General features: G+C 36.3%; 1 protein-coding gene across 2 annotated transcripts; it reads left to right on the top strand.

The window, feature by feature from the left end:
* Window positions 1-18321, top strand: apooa (apolipoprotein O, a). 2 transcript variants are annotated; one of them, XM_049485444.1, is made up of 10 exons: window positions 1-88; window positions 1590-1709; window positions 2630-2749; window positions 5997-6029; window positions 8584-8638; window positions 9789-9884; window positions 10718-10809; window positions 15331-15414; window positions 16595-16642; window positions 17991-18321. In XM_049485444.1, the coding sequence occupies exons 1-9, from the start codon at window positions 80-82 to the stop codon at window positions 16640-16642; spliced, it is 657 nt and encodes a 218-aa protein (XP_049341401.1). In that variant the 5' UTR covers window positions 1-79; the 3' UTR covers window positions 17991-18321. The 2 variants fall into 2 exon arrangements, with proteins under 2 accessions (XP_049341401.1, XP_022519754.2); XM_022664033.2 differs by lacking the exon at window positions 5997-6029.
* Window positions 18322-21730: the final 3409 nt, after the last annotated feature.

The following is a 21730-nucleotide window of genomic DNA, read 5'->3' on the forward strand; positions in this document are numbered from 1 at the left end:
AGTAGCGCCGCTCGGCCGGCAGGTGTCTCTGCGCGCGGAGCTGCAGCGGATCAGCGCGCGGAGAGGAAGAAGCGCGAGCATGTACAAGGTGAGAAATGAAAGTTTAGTTTAATTTCTACTGATTTATTAATAATTTAGTGTTTATAATAATAACGGGAGCGCGCGCTGAGTCCCTGCGTGCTGGGGGAGAAACGCGGGTTTATTTACAGCTCTGAGTTTATATTAATACAGGGACTCTTATAGAGAATTACTGAGAACTGAAGGACATTTCACCCTCTTATTCACTAAAATCACTATTATTCACCATTACTCACTAATATATCAGCTTTAATCACCATTATATCAGCTTTAATATACTTTAATTCACTTATACGCGATAAAAATGCGGGTTATCCACTCTTTATCTGCTGGAAATGTACATTAACTCATGATTTTTATTCATTTAAACCAAAATTATTAAATTATCTCGTTATAAAACAGTAATTTATGACTCTGTAAATGTGTGTGATTAATTGTTTAATTATATTTTATTAGTTCTGCTCTTTAAATGAGTTTTTATTCTGTTTTTAGCCTTTTTTTATTAAGGAAATACTATTAGCTGCACTTCTCACCTCTGGCCAGCAGATGGTGCTGCTCTCCTGTTAATCAGCACCGGATTAAAGAGCCACTAAAACCTAAATTAAATATATTTTTATCATTAATATCTGAAATGTGTTACTTAAAAGTTATAAAATATATCGGTCCTGCTTAAAATTATTATAAACATTTCCTAATCTTTAAAAAACGCTTTTATTGTGGTAATTATTTCTGCCTTTGCAGCTCTTCTCAGGTTATATAACTGTGCTATGGACGTGGATGAAGTTTCCGTGTACTATGGTTCGCAGATACATTACAATATGCAAATCAATCAATAAATCAATTAATCAATCAATAAACCCGCACCCTACTGCCCTCCAACCATCTGCGTCTCACTGCTCTATCAGCTCTATCAGCTGTCCCTCCTGCCCCACCCCTAAACCCATACATCACCCAGTGTCCCTCCCAAACTTCCCCACTTCCATATTTTTGGTTTACTCCTTAATACATTGTTTCTAGGGCTGGACGATGCAGCCTTAAAATAATCTTACAATATTCCAGTATAATACATTTAATAAAATTAAATGTAAAAGCTTCTATTTATTATAATCATAACAGTTTTATAGAGTCAATTAAAAATAACTTTATACATTTTGGCTATTTCCTAAATAGTAACTTACCAAGTCCATGATTTTATATACCTCAAATCTAAAGTGCGTGCATATAAACTGCAACCAAACTATTAAAAAGTAAATACAGTCAAGAGCGAAACACTGGTGTGTTAAACAGTTTTGGTGATATTAATTATTTATATTTCTATGATGCGATATAGCACACCCCTACTGTATACAGTTCACAATGTTGCATTTACAGTTATATATTTTTAAAATATCTATATTTACTTTATTGAGAAGGAGGTGTGTGTAGAGTTAGAGCTGCTGTGGTGAGTTGTGGTGGGTGTAGATGTTGATGGAGGTTCTGATCTGTATCTCTGTTGCCGGGTGACGGTGGAGGCGGTGCAGGTGGGGGGCGTGGCCGGGGGCGTGGCCGGGATCTCGGCGGGTCTGGGTCTGAGGTCGGCGCTGGTTTTGGCTGCAGGAAAAGAACCCAGTGAAGAAATCAGCGTAGAGGAGGTACACACTTCTAATACACACTAACTGACTGTTCATCACTATCTTACACCCCTACACCGTTTAAACAGCAGCAGATCTTCTGAATATATCTACACTGATGGGCGTGGTGTTCTGGAAATTAGGTGTGTTCAGGTACATTTCTGGAGTTTTGCTTGTTTATCTTGGTAACAGAAAACACAGGAGCTCCACTGACTGAATACAACCTAGACAGACATCGCTATCTCGGTAACACAGGCGCTGTGCCGAGCCAAGCGTTCTGCGTGTCCTTAAAAAGTCTTAAAATGTCGGCGAGCTAGCTAACGTTACTTAGGAGAGAACTAAGGTTAGTGGAGAGCTAGCTAATATTAATGGTGAACTAGCTATAATACTAACGTTAGCGGTGAGTTAGTGAACTAGCTTATATGCTAAAATGTTTTGCAGTACAATGGAACAAAATTGATAAAAAAAAAAAGAGAAATAGGAAACATTAAGTTTAATTTTGAGTACAATAAATTATTTTCTACTTGAGAAGTTATAACATTTTTGGGCTTTAAATTATATTTAGTTAACTTTTAAAATGGAGCAGGAACCCTGTATTACCTGGACACGTCCAGGTAGCTGCACCGTAACAATAGCAATCCACCAAAGTCAGAGCTCACCTGATCTACTCTTAAAGAGAATGATGAGCAAGAGACACTCTGATTGGTTTATTTCACGTTACGCCCAAAATTAACCACACCCATGATTAATTAAGAGAATTAGTACATTTTGAGATACACATTGTGTACTTTTCCCGTCGTTATGATAGCAAAAACACAATGACACGCCCTAAATCAAACTGTACTGTATGCGGCTTGCCTATAGATCAGTAAAATCAGTTACTTATGCAGAGTGTGTGTGTATATATAATGTGTGTGTGTGTGTGTGTGTGTGTGTTGTAGCTTTCTCTCTACACGACCCCCCCGCAGAATCTCCACTATGTGGAGCCGGAGAAAGGACAGGTGGAGGAGGGCGTGGCCATGCTGAGACAACTGGCAGAACCGTATACCACCTGGAGCCAGGTACACACACACACACACACACCTGGAGCCAGGTACACACACACACACACACCTGGAGCCAGGTACACACACACACACACACACACACACCTGGAGCCAGGTACACACACACACACACACACCTGGAGCCAGGTACACACACACACACACACACACACACCTGGAGCCAGGTACACACACACACACACACACACCTGGAGCCAGGTACACACACACACACACACACACACACCTGGAGCCAGGTACACACACACACACACACACCTGGAGCCAGGTACACACACACACACACACACACACACACACCTGGAGCCAGGTACACACACACACACACACCTGGAGCCAGGTACACACACACACACACACACACACACCTGGAGCCAGGTACACACACACACCTGGAGCCAGGTACACACACACACACACACACACACACACACACCTGGAGCCAGGTACACACACACACACACACACCTGGAGCCAGGTACACACACACACACACACACCTGGAGCCAGGTACACACACACACACACACACACCTGGAGCCAGGTACACACACACACACACACACACACACACCTGGAGCCAGGTACACACACACACACACACACACACCTGGAGCCAGGTACACACACACACACACACACAAAAAAAAGTGTGAATATTTAATTATTAACTCCATTACTAATTATTCTATCAATATTTAGTGCAATAGAGTTCCTTACCTCTAACAGGTAATGATTCAATTAGGAAAATTCACTCATTTTTCATAAAAAATACTTGTTCAATTTTTTATTGACCAACATATAAAACACAGTAGTTTTAAAATAACATTGAAACATAACACTGCAATTTAGTTTTAGTTTAGTTTTAGTTTTTTGCAAATAAGTGAGATGAACCATTTTCATATTATATGTTGATTAAGCAATATATTAGATCTGTTGTTTAAGAGGAGTTTCAGTGTTTTGCTTTGCATGGCTTTCTGCTCTCTCTCTCTCTCTCTCTCTCTCTCTCTATATATATATATATATATATATATATATATATATATATATATATATATATATATATATACAGGGGTTGGAGAATGAAACTGAAACTCCTGTCATCATTTTAGTGGGATTTTAGGTTTCATGGTTAAATTGGAGCAGCCTGGTGTTCAATCTTCATTAATTGCACATTGCACCAGTAAGATCAGAGTGTGAAGGTTCAATTAGCAGGGTAAGAGCACAGTTCTGCTCTAAATATTACAATGCACACAACATTATGGGAGACATACCAGAGTTCAAAAGAGGACAAATTGTTGGTGCACGTCTTGCTGGAGCGTCTGTGACCAAGACAGCAAGTCTTTGTGATGCATCAAGAGCCACGGTATCCAGGGTAATGTCAGCATACCACCAAGAAGCACCAACCACATCCAACAGGATTAACTGTGGATGCTGTAAGAGGAAGCTGTCTGAAAGGGATGTTCGGGTGCTAACCCGGATTGTATCCAAAAAACATAAAACCACGGCTGATCAAATCACGCAGAATTCAATGTGCACCTCAACTCTCCTGTTTCCACCAGAACTGTCCGTCACCACAATCAATTATTGTGCTCTAAAACCAGGTGTTTCAGTTTCATTCTCCAAACCCTGTGTATATATATATATGTATATATATTATATATATTGCTCTACTGATATAATACATACTGCTGCACCAGAACCCAGCTCACTAATCAATATATCTGATCAGAATCAGACGATTTGCAGTAAATGTTTCCTGGTGATCTGCAGTGTGAATGGTAGTGAACTACAGTGGGCACTAGAGGGTAGTGTTTCCATGATACCCAAAATTACGACTTTCGATACAAAACCTGCCTAAAATACCTTAACAACTCTTATACTGAGGTCCTCAGAAATCTCATTTATTTGTGTAATTAAAACAGACTCTGCCCTCTCACACCTGACTGACCTGTTTTTCATCCCATTGATTAAAAACATCTGACTCTAAATTTCACCTTCAGATTAACTGCTGATCCCAGAGCTTCACATACTTTACCCTCATAAATATGTAATATTGGATCATTTTCCTCAATAATAATTTAATGAGGGAGTTTAATATTTTTATTTATCTGGATTCTCTTTATCTACTTTTAGAACTTGTGTGAAAATCTGATGATATTTTAGATCATATTTGTACAGAAAATTTTTAAATTCAACAAACAATGGAGGCTAATGTAGCTAAAAACAACATAGGCTAATGTAGCTAACAAACAATGAAGGCTAACGTAGTTAACGATGAAAGCTAATGTGTGTAAGGCTAATGTAGCTAATAAACAACGTAGGCTAATGTAGCTAACAAACAATGGAGGATAATATAGCTTATAAACAACATAGGCTAATGTAGCTAACGAGCAATGGAAGCTAATGTAGTTAACGATGTAAGCTAATGTGTGTGAGGCTAATGTAGCTAACAAGCAATGAACGCTTAAGTAGTTAACAACCAATGGAAAATAATGTAGCTAACAAACAATGGAGGCTAATGTGGTTAACAGTGTAAGCTAATGTGTGTGAGGCTAATGTAGCTAACAAGCAATGTAAGTTTATACATCACTAATTAGCACTGACGCTTTAAGGGTAATGTAGCTAACAAACATAGGGGGCTAATGTAGCTAATAAACAACATAAGCTAATGTAGCTAACAAACAATGAAGGCTGATTTAATTAACAATGTACGCTAATGTGTGTGAGGCTAATGTAGCTAACAAGCAATGTAAATTGAAAAATAATACACCACTAATTAGCACTGGAGCTACAAGGCTAATGTAGCTAACAAACAAAGGATGCTAATATAGCAAATATTTCTATAAAGTAAGCTAGTTGTTTGTCAGCTGCTTTATTCGGAGTATTGTAATTGAGTATAGCTTTTATATAGTATTAATACTCAATGTTTTTGTACTGTTGATACCTAAGTTTTTTTTATTAGTTTAGTACATTTTAACTCTATTAGAAGTAAAAACAGAACTTTTCTGCTTTATTTTAGGACTTTTATTTTATATACAGTAGCCGTAGCCTCCTGGATGTTAGTTTTAGTTTTAGGTAGTTTTTAGACTTCAGGTTCTTTAGGTGTAGATTATTGATCATAATGTTCAGTTTTGTTCAGTTTTGATCAGTTTTGATCAGTTTTGATCAGTTTTATCATTTTTATTTTTCATTTTTATTTCTGGGTCGGGTTTCGCTGATGCTGTTCGTATGGAAACAGGAAACAGCCAGCTCGACCAAGCAGAGAGTACAGGTACACACACTATACACACACACACACACACACACACACACTATACACACACACACTCTTTGCTAGCTTTGCTTTGCTGCTTTTCTACACTTTATTACAGTATTTTCTTGCATAAAGCTCCTATAAGTGAGTCAACTTTCCCCCAAAAAATTCAGACCAAATTGTCTTAAAAGTCTCCTTCCACTAAAATCCTCTTTATCTTTTTTATAGTAAAATAAACAAGTTGTTTATGATGCTGCACATGATGAAACTCTTCCTCATCCTCTGCAGCAGCTAGTAAAAGAAAATATTCAGAAAAAAAACGAGTCGATCAGGAAAAGTACCGTGTCAACATCAACCTGTGAATTAGTATTCATGGCCCCGCCCACCTCGGCTTGGGACCGCCCACAGGCGAAGCTGAAGCCAGGCGGCGACGCCGTCTCGTCAGATAGGAGATAACTAACAGCGCTAGGAACAGCATGCAGTTCATTCCTGTGTTATTTGTGCGAATAACACATCAGTGTTTATATACTTTACCCAGTAATTCAGAGCTAAGAAACAAATGGTTAGAATTAGTCTATGGAGGAAAAACACCACCAGCCAAGTACAATTGATAGGTGTTTAGATGTTTAAAACAGTTCTGTTTACACACAAAAATCCACTCCGGGGTTTTGTTCCAACTGCCCCGGGGGGGATTTTTACTTTCTGCACCCTGGACTACCCAACTCTGTGTGTAACTATAGGTTTAAATAGGATCTCCGGTGGATTTGGTGTTTTACAGAGACTCTAAGATTAGGTCAGTGGCTGAACTGCACTTAGCAGGGCATTATTACACGTGTTATAAAGTAACATATAACATTGTAAAGACTGTTATTAGTGTAAAAATCTCTTTATTTTAAAACAGTTTTAACTGTTGTCCATCCAATCAGAGGCGATACGTTTGCATGTATGAATATTCATGAGCAAGAGCCGAAATCCTATCACAGTGTGAAACTGAAACTAAACGTACAGAATACAGTGAAACATGCAAAGCTTGTTAATATTTTCTTCTAAATTCTGCAGTTTTGGGGAAAAGTTGACGCTCATGCTAAAGCAGACTTTATGCAGAGTATGTTAGCCTGCATGCTAATCGCTTCTCGCTTTAGCCTTCCTGCTTTAATCAGCCTGAGATAATCTAACATCTGATTCTCTCCTCTGATTGGCTGAGAGATGCACTGTGCACAGTGCTGACCTTTAGACTTTGTCGTGATGAGGGATCTGTGTGTTGAACATGTGACGGGTGTATTATCCAGGTGATACAGGTAGTGTGTTTTATGGGTTTATTATGGGATGTCGGGGAAAGTGCTGACAGTGTAGACCTGATGTCCTGAACACTGAATCATAAACATCCCATAATAAACCTGCCGATCTGGGTATATGGGTTATTCTGTGCCGGGTCATCACAGAATAAAATTCACCATATACGTAAACTAATATTAATTCAATTAAAATAAAGTTTTTAGATTTGACATTGTAAACAATGAAATTAGACAATATTAGAATAATTAAGGGCGAGTCTCTTTCCAAAAAAAGTATATTATTTATAAATTACAAAAAAGCTATTCAAAACACATTTTCTTTTATGTTAACTATCAAATTTCATTTTAGTGCAATAACTGCAAAAACACTTATTCAATAATCTATTGAATATTTGGTTTATTTGAAAATAATAAAAAAACTGTGTAAAACTATCATTTATTTTCCCCCATTTGATGTAAGAAAGAAAAAAACTAGTTTTTCATTTCTAGACTCTAATTTTTAAGGGAAAAAAGTTGTTTTTATATTTTTCAGTTTTTGCGTTTTGTAACAGACATCTGATGCTCTACTTAAAATCAGAAAATCAAGACTTATTTTTATTCGTCTTGAAATTTAGAAAGTAAGGTGAAAGAAATGAAAAGTAGAAAATTGTAAAAATAGATAAAAACCCATTTTTTCTTTATTTTACCCAATGGAGAAAAATAGTTTTAATCTTGTATCGATCAAAAAAACAATTTCTCCTTTACTATAATGTTACACATTTTTACATTCAATTTTCTATTTTTAAATTTAGCACCAAATAATCAGAAAATACAATTAATAAAAGTTACACTGAACCTCTATCTTTAATAATTTTAACATTATAAAGTATCTTTAGTTTACTCAGAAAGTTTAATATCTCTTCAGTAACTGACTGTAACTGATCAGCTGAGAGTGAGGAGCTGTACAGGACTAGCATAGTAATGTTAGCTAAGCTAACTTAGCATTAGCATTGACTGTATTTCAGTGGAAATAATGAAATCTTTCAGTGTAGTGTTTATATACAGTAGTATATTAATTGAACAGCTACATAATGGCAGAATGTCTTATAAATAAAGCTTAAATTAAATTAAAATGAATTATATACAGCAAAAATCAATTAAACATTAACATTTTGCATCTTTTTTTGGATCAAATTATGTATTTTTAATGTTTCTGATACTTAAATCCGTGATGAGCTGCTGGTTAGTGTTAAAGTTTGAGACTGTGACCTCACTTCCTGTGTTTTATTCTGTAACAGGATGTGTACGGAGCGGTGAAGCCGAAAGTGGACGGAGCGGTTCAGTTCGGACAAGGTTAGAGAAGATATAATATATTTAAAAACAAGACATTTATTCGGATTGGATACACTTTTATTCATTCATTTATTTTAATCTTATTTAATATATATTTATAGTATGTGTGTGTTTACAGTACTGGGGTGTGTTTTATAACGAATAATCCTGATAACGAATGATGTTTCGCATGTATTACACATCATTATTACAAAATGGTAAAGGCTCAGTATATGGAACATTTATGGATAATTTATAGAAAATGTAATGTTCACATGGGTAACAGTAGCCTATAAGCCTCTAATTGTCTAGAATTATTCAATTATAATATTAAAAAGCAATATATCTGGTCATAATGTAACATCTCTGCCATCCTGTTTGTTCCCTGTTATTTTATCTGATCTGATATATTTCTTAAATTAGAAATATGGTTTATTTTTTTTTCTAATGTTGAATATAATGATAAAATATACTTTAATGTTATAAGGCAAGTTTATTTATATAGCACCTTTCAGACACAACGCTCATTAAAAGTGCTTTACAAACTATAAAATACAAAGAAAATTCAAATTAAAAACATGTAAACTAATAAAAAATAAAAATGGAATAATAATAAAATAAAAACAAAGCATAAATAATTTAAACATGATTAAATCAAATAAAACATGATTAAGTCAAATAAAAAAAAGATGTAAAAGAATGAAAAAAAAAGGAAATAAAAATAAGAGTAAAGCATGCATAAAACACGGTTAAATATATATATTTAAAAAAAAAAGAAATAGTGATTTTTATGAATGTGTATGTTAAATATAAAGCACTTTTTTAGTGCACAGAAGTGATTATTTTTAAGGAACTTTTAAAGATGCCACCTGTTGTTTTAAGGTGGAACTGAGTGTAAAAGCTGTTTTTAGTGAGTTCGGATTTTAAAAATTTTAAGTACTAAGTAACTTCTGAAGGTTTAGGGATAAAGCTCGTAATATTAGGAATGATTTAACGTACGATGTTAGGAAGTTTTTAGCGTGACGGACGGTTTGGGAAACGCACCCCAGCACTGGATCATTATCAGTTCTGTTTATTACAGTAATATAATACAGTAATAGATCAGTTATAGATGAGTTATAGATCAGTTATAATTACTGTACGTCGTAATAAAGTCGTGTTTGTGCTGCAGATTCGTACGAGTATCTGAAGAATCCGCCGCCGGAGTTTTACCCTCGAGCCGGAGTGATCGGATTCACCGGCATCATCGGACTCTTCCTGGCCAGAGGTAAAACCTCACACCACACAACCAGAGAATCTCTATAGAGGAGAATACGCACTTAAAGTGAGTCCAACAGGAACGAGTTCATATGAAGCAACTGATCAAACTAAAATCAGAGTTTATAAATATCTGATCAGTTTTATACTGAAATATTTATTTATGTCCTTAAAACAGAACTATATCAAATGTATCAGTACTATAAACATCATTTATATAGCTTTAAACTCCAGTTATAAACCCTTTAAAACTCAGAGCTCTACCTCAAGGTATCTCCAGGATCAGCTCGCAAAACAACCAATCAGCTCACAGTAGCAGCAATGCTAGAGCTTTACAGTGTAAAACCACTTATATGCTTTTTGTTTTTAGTAAAGTACATTATTTTACTTTTTAAAATTAAAGAAATACTCAGAACAAGTAGTTAATTATTATTTTTAATTTAATTTTAGTTTAGCTTTTAGCTCCATTCAGTCCCATTCATAGAGGAATCCCTCTTGAGCTCCCTCTATAGTTTAACAGTGATATTTATTTACTGATATAACAGGAACAGGAACAGAAAGTTATCAGACTCTTCATAAACAGCTCTGGTGTTTTTTGAACGTTTTCAGCTCTGTAATCCCATTGGCTGTATGTAGATTGTAGCTGCTGCTCCTGACTCCTAGTCGACGACTGGGGCAGGTATCTAGCATGCATGACACATTGTTCTGAATCATGTTGTGCGATGTGTAATCGATCGATGAGCTATAGATCAGTAAAATAGTGAGTTTAGAGAGTAACTGTGAGCTACGCTAGTTTTGTGGTTGTGAGTTAGCGCTGTGTTTTAATGGTGAGTATCTCTGCAGGTTCCAGGCTGAAGAAGCTGATCTACCCGGCCGGTCTGATGGCGGTTGGAGCCTCTCTGTATTACCCACAGGAAGCGGCCGCCATCGTTAAGGTGTGTTTATTTACCTGCAGCTCCCTCAGAGCTCAGAATGAGGGTAAATTATCTCAGGATCACATTCAGAGGTTTAGAGTTCAGTTAACTCTGTGTGTTTATGGTCTAAACAGGGCTTTTGTTTCTAGGGGGGGCAGTTTTGTTGAGCTGGTACGAGTAGATCAGGTGCAGCAGTGCTGCTGGAGTTTTTCACACTATATCATACGGTACATTTTTACAAGTAATGGAATAGTTACTTTGAAAAAGTAATCAGATTACTGATCACTTCTTTAAAAATTAGCTTAGTTACATGATTTTAAATGTAGCTACCCTTAAAATTATTTAATTTCCCCAAATATCATCATCAGAGCTCCTTATAATCCGGTGCTCCTTATGTATGAATTCTATCAGTCAGGTATTAAGGAGCAGTAAAGTCACTCCACTGAAGTACAGAGTTATACAGGAGTTTCAGTTTAGTTCCCCAGCATCCAGACTGGAGCAGCATTAGCATTAGCCGCTAACCACAGCACTAAGCGCTAGCTCTTTCTCTGTTCAGATGTAAGTATTATCAGACTGTAGTCTGCTGGAGCAGGATGTTAGCATTAGCTGCTAACCTCACTAAGCGCTAGTTCTTTCACCAATTAGAGGTGAATATTATTAGACTGTAGCCTGTTGCTAACCCTGGCTAGCACTGCTGGAGCAGCATAAGCATTAGCCACTAACCAGAGACTGTATATAAAGATGGACGCTGTGTCTCCGTTCTCATTCATTCAGTGAAAATGAGCCAAAATCTTCCTCCATGTTGTTGATCCTGAAACCTGATTCTGCGCAGTAGAGACCAGAGGAGGGAGAAAGACTGTAGAGAGACCCGCCTACTCATTTGAATAACCCCGCCCCTGATGGCCGCCTCCACAGAGCTCCACAGAGCTCACACAGTCATTGGTCCCACCCCGGCTAGGTGTAACCCCGCCCTTTTACAATAAGAACACCTTTTAGAATAGAGCTGAATAACGCTTTTAAAAAATGAATACTGTGCAGATATAAAAATTTAACAATATAAGCAGAGGTTACACTAGCTGCTGCATTTAAATAATGGAGGTAGAATTACAGTATATTAGAAAAAAACGTGATTGAAAGTTGTTCTGTTTTGCCATTGAAACCTATGGGGATGGGTGGAGTTACACAGCTTTCTGCAGCCGAACAGCAGGGGGCGCCCGACCTGCGGTGGCTTAAGTTTAGAGAGACGATGTTCTGTCCAGCTATACACAGTCTATGTACTGTAGTCTAGGTGTTTACCGTGTTAAAATAAGCTGCATGGGACGAACCACTAGCTAATGTCACCCTGGCTTACTGTCGGGCTACAGTTACTAGCGCTAACTGCAGCTAGCCTTAGTGGTTAGCCGCTAATGCTAATGCTGCTGCACCCAGCCTTAGTGTAAATCTAATCTTACTGTAAATAAATGGAAGCACTTTAATCACCCAAATAAACAGTTTTCAGGAGGGAAATCTGTGTAGATTAACATCCAGCACTCAATTTTTTTTTAAATAAAATGTTTTTTTTAAGAATTACGGTTTTCTTTACTTAATTTAGCTTTACGGGAATTAGGAGGGAAACATTACGAAACTCCTGTTCCTTACTAGTGTCTCATAATCAATCAATTTATCAATCTTTATTTTTAATCGGGAAAAACATTGAGGGTGACTCATTTACAATGTTGCAGAGAATTTACAACATCAAAGGGATTGAAAACATTTAATAATTAATTAGAAATAATAATAAGGAATAAAATAGTAAAAAAAAATAAAAGAAGTACTAATTTTAAATCAACATTTAATATATATAAATAAATAAAATTCTAAAATACCATAAAACAAATATAAAAAATATATATAAAATATTAAATAAGTAAAAATTAAAGTAAAATGCTAAGAATGATAAGAAATTATAAAATTAATAATAGAACTAGGAACAAGCATGAAAATAGAAAACATTAGAATAAAACAATACAAGTGAAAAATAAATAAATTCAAATAAATAAAAAAATTAAATTTAAATAAGAAAAAGATAAACTAATAAAAAAATAATTTAAAACAGTCTCTTTCTGATGGTGAGTAGAAACTAAAAGTTTAAAATGATTCAGTGATTTCTGTGCTGTGCTTTATAGTGTGAAAAATAGAGTTTGTAGTAATTTCAGGGAATTCTGTGCACTCTGAGTGTGAATCACTCCCCGGGTGTGTTTATATACTGAGTGTACGGAGGGTTATAGAGTGTATTTGAGTGTTTATTATGAAACACAGCCCTGCAGGGTTTGGGGGAGGGAGGCTGAGGTCGTGGAAAAACAGAGTGACGTCCTCCTCCTCCGGCTCAGAGCAGATAAACACAGACCTCTCAGTACAGCTTTTAACCCTCCTCACACTGAACTTTAACCCTTACAGATTTCAATTAGTCCAAACAAAGATATGAAAAAGACAAATAATAAAAAATATAAAAGGAGTAAAACTGAGTGTAATGTATAGTAATTGGTGTATTGCTCTAAGACATACTTCTTATACAACTTTCAAACATGGTGAAGGTAGTTACATACACACCAAGTCCAAGAGACCAAAACCAGGCTTGTAAAAGAAAAGCATATTTTTTAAAAATATACTTAACATGGAAAAGTAAACACTTTCAACATTATCATTATAACATACTAAAATACCAACTGAATGTGCTATTTCGGAACAGCTTATTGCAACTTAAGTATATTTCAATTGTAAATAAGCTTCTGTGATTTTTTTCGGTATTTTTAACACAAGATATACCGTATTTTTCGGACTATAAGGCGCACCGTATTATAAGACGCACTATCAAAGAACGCCTATTTTCTGCTATTTTTCCATACATAGGGCGCATCGCATTATAAGGCGCGTTAAGTGACACTAGAAAGGGTGCCTATATCAAAGTGAACAGGGGTGGCGCCATGTTTCCCTTCCCCCACCGGGGGTGGTCGCTTGCCGGTGGAGCGTCTCAGTATACAAATCTATCTCTTTCAAAGTCAAACGAGTGCTGGATATTAATCTACACAGATTCCTCTCCTGAAAACTGTTTATTTGGGTGAGTAACGTGCTTCAGTTTATTTACAGTAAGCTTAGATTTCCAGATGTCCACTAAGGCTTGCTGCACCAGCGTTAGCATAGCTATCCGCTAGCACGCTAGCTAGTCACCTAAACTAGTAAAGTTAACCCAAACTTAAACGACAGCGTTACACTGAGTAATCCTGCGTGTTCTGGTAAGACAGTGAGATATTAGCTAGCGATTCGTCCCCCGTAGCTTGTTTTAACACGGTAAACAAGCAGATTACAGGCTGATAAAGCTCACCTCTGAGAGAGTTAGCGCTTAGCATCTAGCTAATGCTAGCCAGGCAAAGCAGCACAGACTTACAGGCCGATAACTCACCTCTGAACGGTGAACGCTTAGCGATTAGCATCTAACTCTAATAATACTGCTCCAGCAGTATTAAAAGTGCTAAATTTAGAAAATACTGATCTCTGAACAGTGAAAAAGCTAGCTAGCTAAGCGGTTAGCATCTAGCTAATGCTATTGCTGCTCTGCACGGAGTGTGTGTTTACTGCTCCTTACACCTGACGGGTAAAATTTAGATAATACTGATCTCTGAACAGTGAATAAGCTAGCTAATGCTATTTGCTGCTCCAGCCTCGGAGCTGCACGGCTCTGGACTCTGTATAGCACTGAAACTCTCTATAACGCTGCACGGAGTGTGTGTTTACTGCTCCTTACAACCTGACGAGTAAAATTTAGATAATACTGATCTCAGTGAATAAGCTAGCTAGCTTAGCGGTTAGCATCTAGCTAATGCTATTGCTGCTCAGCCTCGGAGCTGCACGGCTCTGGACTCTGTATAGCACTGAAACTCTCTATAACGCTGCACGAGTGTGTGTTTACTGCTCCTTACAACCTGACGAGTAAAATCCATACAAAAGGCGCACCGTATTATAAGACGCACTGTCAATTTTTGTGAAAATTAAAAGTTTTTAAGTGCGCCTTATAGTCCGAAAAATACGGTAATTTAAAGCGTATTGCTTAAAAATACATTTTATGGAAATACAGAGAAAGTATGTTTAATGTGTATGTGTATTTTGGTAAAGTATATTAAATAAAAAATGTACTTTTAGTATTCCAAACCTAACAAGTTCATATTCATAAAGTTTTAAGAGTTCAGAAATAATCAATATTTGGTGGAATAACCCTGTTTGGTTTTTAATCACAGTTTTTTTTCATGCATCTTGGCATCATGTTCTCCTCCTCCACCAGTCTTACACACTGCTTTTGGATAACTTTATGCTGCTTTACTCCTGGTGCAAAAATTCAAGCAGTTCAGTTTGGTGGTTTGATGGTTTGTGATCATCCATCTTCCTCTTGATTATATTCCAGAGGTTTTACATTTGCTAAAATCAAAGAAACTATTTTTTTTAGAACAGTAAATGTATGAGATTTTTTATCTATAACTCTAATTCTCTGTTTTTTTGGTTCTCCTGCAGAACTCTGGAGATGCGATGTATGACTGGGCTCTGCAGACTTACGTCACTGTGGAGAAACTCATTAAAGGAAAACCTGCAGAGAAGGTAAAGTTGATCTGGTCTTTACCTGTAAATTTATATTAAACCTGCTTTATATAAACCAGCAGAGCAGAGTCTGAGATCTGTGAGTAACAGGGAGATATAGACCTACACTCTACACAAGTCCAACAATTAGCAATCGAGCTACGAAAGCTAATGCTAACATATCTAACATGTAAGCTTATATCCTACTAATTAGCACAGGCCCTAAGAAGCTAATTTATAAAACTGCTAATGGAAACTTAAATATACTAATTGTAAATGTAGATTAAAGCTGTTTAGGGTCAAGGTGCATTAGAGCCATTTGTAAACATAAACAATATGTGTAAAGTTTTTAAAATGACCTCTGTTTATAGTAATATGTGCTTTCAAACTGATTAGCAATGGCGCTAATGTGAGGCTAATGTAGTTAAGAAGAGGTAGAAATGTAGAGACATGCAGTATTGTACACAATATTATGATGTAGAATTCTTAAAAGGTGTCTATTTTTTTTATAAAGTACATTTTTTGTTACATTATTTATTTGTATTGGTACGCCGACCCTTATGGATCATTAATGTCCATACACTTTTTAAAAAAGCATAATTTTCTGTTTTGTGTTTTAATATCATGCAGTTTGTGCTTTTTTAATTGAAGAGTTTAATTTTGCTATTTGGAATCAGTAAATATAAAAACTAAATATTGTCTTCATACAGGATGTCCTTTTTGCAAAAAACTAACTAAACAGTGTTCTTATATGGGGACAGTAGTTTATTTTAATATTTTAAAAAAATCAGAAAGTTCAGAAGGACCCAATTAGTTTAAACACAAAATGTGTGCTTTCTACAGGAAGTTTACAGTAAGTAAAAACTAGTTTCAAACACAAAATTTACTGTTCGTTTATACCAGATCCATGATTCTGCCTGGACTGGCTGTAGAAACTTCTGAATGGGATTCCCACCTCTGCAGCTGTGAAGCATGGGGGTGGCTGTATCATGCTCTGTTTATCCCTTAACCCATGTGTATTTCAGACTTCAGATCCTGCAAAAATAAAATGAAATTAATCTTTTTTAAGGCATTGCAGTGTTTAATAATTATTTGATATGTTCTGAATGTTTTGTTTACCCATTTCTTGTGTTTTAAAACTGTTTAAAATGTTTAAATAATGATAAAACTTTATGTGACCTGTATCGCCCCTCCCCCTCAGAGTGGAAAAGCAGAGGAGAAACCGACCAGCGGATCAGCAAAAGATTAGGTACAGAAAAAAAACAACATTTACAGAAAAACTGAGAAAAACAACCAAACACCTGCAGGATATTACAACATAACAACATACCAACCACACACACACACATACACTATACACACACACACACAGCAGGTTAACATGTGCTGTTGTTGCGTAATCTTCACATTCCTGCTGAGAGAACACACTGTTCTCTACACTGGATACAGACTTTTATTTACCCTTTAAAGTGATAGTTTTAAAATAAACTCAATATATGAGGCTAAAAAAGCTAATAAACAATGAAAACTTATACTTATAATTAGCACTCGAGCTACAAGGCTAATGTAGTTAGCAAACAGTAGAAATTTATAACCCACTAATTAGGACTGTAGCAATAAGGCTAATGTAGCTCAAAATAATTAGCTACATTAAAAGTTTATAACCAACTAATTAGCACTGGAGTTATTAGGCTAATAAACAATGCTAGTTTATATTCTTAACTAGCACTACAGCTATGAGGCTAATGTAGCTGAAAAGGCTAATGTAGCTAACAAACAATGGACATTTATAACCCACTAATTAGCACTGGAGCTACAAGACTAATGTAGCGACAAGCAATTGAACTTTGCCACTAATTTGCATTGAATCTTTAAAGCTAATGTAGCTAAAAATGCTAATCTAGCTACAAGCATTGGAACTTATACTCCACTAATTAGCACTAGAGCTATGAGGCTAATGTACCTAAAAAAGGCTAATGTAGCTAACAAACAGGAAGTTTATACTCACTAATTAGCACTGAAGCTATGAGGCTAATGGTGCTAAAACTGCTAATGTACACACACATTAGCAAAACAACAGAAATTTATACCCACTGATTAGCACTAAAGTTATAAGGCTAGTGATGCTAAAAAAGGCAAATGTAGCTACAAGCAATGGCAGTTTATACTCCGCTAATTAGCACCAGAGCTGTGATGCTAATTTATAACCCTATAAATTAGCATCGGCACTTTGAGGCTGGGAACATACAGCCTAACAATTAGCCTAGCGATGTAAGCTTAAAGTAGCTAAAAAGCAAGAGAAGCTTATACCTTGCTAACTTTACAACTAGGAGGCTAATGTATACAGTAGCTAACATCAATGGAAGCTTATGTTTACCTATTAGCGTGTTGCTAACTGCACAGCTAAATCATCTTAACCTCTTCTCAAGCCATGTGGAGGTTTTCAGGCTTGCTAATATGTATATAGGCATAGGGTTAGCATAATGCTAATTGGTGGGATATAAGCTTCCATTACATTTTAGCTACATTAGCTTCATAGCTAAAACTGAACATGTTTTTTTACTCTTTATAATAATCTTCTGTCTCTTTATTTGCAGGTACTGCACCTGTCTGTGGTTGCTATGGTGATGGGTGTACTGTTACCTGTGAGCTCAGGTGTGGAGGGGTTTATTGCGTAACCCCGCCCCCAAGACCTTTGTTCCACTTTTTTACTTCCATCCGTCCATCTCTCTCTCTCTCTCTTTCTCTCTTGCTCACTTCTTTTGGCTCACCTTTAGCCCTGCTGTTGCACTGGCCCCTCCCCCTGTCACTCACAGCAGAAGGGGCGTGGCTAATATTTTAACACTTGAAAATTTGAGCAAGAACTACTGCTATGGAATTTTAAAGTATATTTATGTACAAACCAAAATAAAGTAATTCTAGAATTAATAAGAAATGGTTTCTAGTCTTTATAGTGCATTATAGAGCATTAAAGAGCGCCTCCTACGCTTCCTGTAGTGTATTACAGTCTGTCAGAATGAGCGTGTTGTGGATCATATGAACATTATAGAGCATTATAGAGCGCCCCCTACGCTTCCTGTAGTGTATTACAGTCTGTCAGAATGAGCGTGTTGTGGATCATATGAACATTATAGAGCATTATAGAGCGCCCCCTACACTTCCTGTAGTGTATTACAGTCTGTCAGAATGAGCGTGTTGTGGATCATATGAACATTATAGAGCATTATAGAGCGCCCCCTACACTTCCTGTAGTGTATTACAGTCTGTCAGAATGAGCGTGTTGTGGATCATATGAACATTATAGAGCATTATAGAGCGCCTCTAAACTGTAGTAGGGTAAATGGGTGGATATATTAATGAGGTGTTTTCTGAGACATCATAAATATAATGTTAACTTCATAAAATGCTGTAATCTGTAGAATTATTCTGATTGGTTCTCAGTGGAGGGGAAAGTCTCAGTTCCTGTATTTGAAGCAGTTTCCCAGAGAATCAGCTGATGTGGGAAAATCCAGTTCAGACCAGAAATGAACGTCCTCTGTTTATTACACAACACTCTAACATGACCTGAACACACCAGCATATATATATAAATATAAATATATATATTTCCCTCCAAAAGTATGGGAACAGTGAAGCTGATCCCTTTCATTTCTGCTGTAAAACTCTGATAGCTCAAAAATTAGCAAAAAAGTTTCACAGTTAATGTATCAAACATTTAATGGAAGCTGATATCTTAGCAATTATCAATAAAGCTACATGGCTAATGTGTCAAACATGCAGTGAACGCTGAGAGCTTGGTAATTACCAATAGAGCTACATGGCTAAAGCTATGAAGCTAACAAAGCTAATACGATATGGAAGTTAAAATCCTTAGAATTATCACTAGAGCTATGAAGTTAATATAGCTGACAAGAGTGTATGTTTGGTATAGTGTAGTGGTTAACACTACCACCGCACTCCCCCACACTCAAGACTATGGTTCAATTCCCCTGCTGGGCCAGTTCACCACTGTACCCCACTAGAAGTCGTTGGATCTGAGTCTTAAATCCATTTCCTCCTACCTGTAGAACATCACTCACCTGTAAGAGCTCGGGATTAGAACAGCAAATAAACACTGTAAATATAAATAAGTTCATTATTGCTAAATAGACCCACTAAACATTAGACGTCTTATGGACGTGCAGATCATGTCTATATTGCGTTGGTCGGTCCAAGACCAATTCTAGGCAACTAGGTCCACTATTTGTACGTCTAACTATGACCCCACTTGGACGTCAATATGCAGTTAAACATTTGAACGTCGGACTAGGTCACTTTTTTGGACGTCATGGGGACGTCTAATACAGGTGCAGGAAATTAACATTATTTAAGAATATATTTATTTTTAAATGTATGTCAACATTGTTTTTATCAATATTGTTAATCACTATGAATATAGATTATTTATGATTAAGCATCATTTATTTCTAATTATTTATTTGAGTATTATATTTTTATCTATTTAATTAATTAACGAATGTAGGTATTTATTTACGTATGTTTTTATTTTTATTTGGAAATGCAATTTATGTGGAAAATTGTTAAGTTGATTTCAACCAGTCAACGCCACTCTGATTTGCTGAGACCGCAGGTCATCATAAACTCCACTCTGATATGCCGAGGCAAAACACGCTAAACATTTTTTGGCTGCTGCAGTAGCTCAGCTCAGCTCAGCTCATTCAGTTCAGCTCGCTCAGCTCAGCTCCGCTCCGGACCGGACTCAGCTGCCAAGCTATAAGGTAAGACGATATGTATAAGTTAATGTATTTGTAGTGTTAGTTGTTTTAGCTCTGTGGTCTTAACCTGAACCTGCTGGCGTTGCCTCTCTTCCCAGGCAGTTGGCTAACTAGCTAGCTAGCTAACGATAGCTAAACAGTGGCCATAGTTAAAATGGAATTGGAATTACTTTTGAGAACGACCGTAATGCAAATAATATTTACTGTAACCGAAGCTTTAACGTAGAAGCATTGTCCGGTCATTAAGTCAATGCACTAACCAGAGCTAGGCTGATAAGCCAATCTAAGCTAAATCAAAGAACCGTCTTTGGCTAAATTCGCTAAGCTAGGCAACTGGGGGCAATATCAAGTGCATTTTGAATAGCATGAAGAAGTAAGTTTATGTTAATATTACATAAATAAAGCAATTTAAAATAGTTTGTTGTGGGAAAACATTTATTAAAATAGCTTAATATCATGTGTGAGAATTAAAACGGCACGATAATTCTCGTCAGGTGTTAAATGTGTATTCCCGCCTTTAGCTTAGCGTTAGCTTAGCGTTAGCTTAGCGTTAGCTTAGTGTTAGCTAAGCCATAGCATGAAGAAGTAAGTTTATGTGAATATTACATAAATAAAGCAATTTAAAATAGTTTGTTGTGGGAAAACATTTATTAAAATAGCTTAATATCATGTGTGAGAATTAAAACGGCACGATAATTCTCGTCAGGTGTTAAATGTGTATTCCCGCCGTTAGCTTAGCGTTAGCTAGCTTAGCTGAGATTTCTAATTTGTCTTTTTCTACTTGTGCAGATGGAGCCACCGAGGAGTTCATACGGATGTTTACTTCGGATCATATAAACATTATAGAGCATTATAGAGCGCCTCTAAACTGTAGTAGGGTAAATGGGTGGATATATTAATGAGGTGTTTTCTGAGACATCATAAATATAACGTTAACTTCATAAAATGCTGTAATCTGTAGAATTATTCTGATTGGTTCTCAGTGGAGGGGAAAGTCTCAGTTCCTGTATTTGAAGCAGTTTCCCAGAGAATCAGCTGATGTGGTAAAAATCCAGTTCAGACCAGAAATGAACGTCCTCTGTTTATTACACAACACTCTAACATGACCTGAACACACCAGCATATATATATAAATATAAATATATATATATTTCCCTCCAAAAGTATGGGAACAGTGAAGCTGATCCCTTTCATTTCTGCTGTAATCTGTAAACATCTGGGTTAAAACATGGTGATTAAGAAAATATCAACATTTCAAAGCTTTTATTTCCAGATATTTTAATCAATCAATCAATCTTTTTTACTTTTTACTCTGTAATACATTTAGGGTGACCCCCATTTACAGTACAGCCCAGCATTTATTTAATATTAAAGGGATTCAAATGTTTAATAAGAATTTAGAAATAATAAGGAACAAAAATAAATAAATACTCATTTTAAATCAACAGTTAATGTAGATGAATAAAATATATACGTAAAAAATAGAAAAAAAAGAGTATATCGCAAAAATTACTTGGAGACGTATACCCCAAGAAGTAATGTAGCCAAAACATAATAGAACC

This window comes from Astyanax mexicanus, chromosome 1 (genome assembly GCF_023375975.1).
Source record: "Astyanax mexicanus isolate ESR-SI-001 chromosome 1, AstMex3_surface, whole genome shotgun sequence".
Taxonomy (NCBI): Eukaryota; Metazoa; Chordata; class Actinopteri; order Characiformes; family Acestrorhamphidae; genus Astyanax; species Astyanax mexicanus.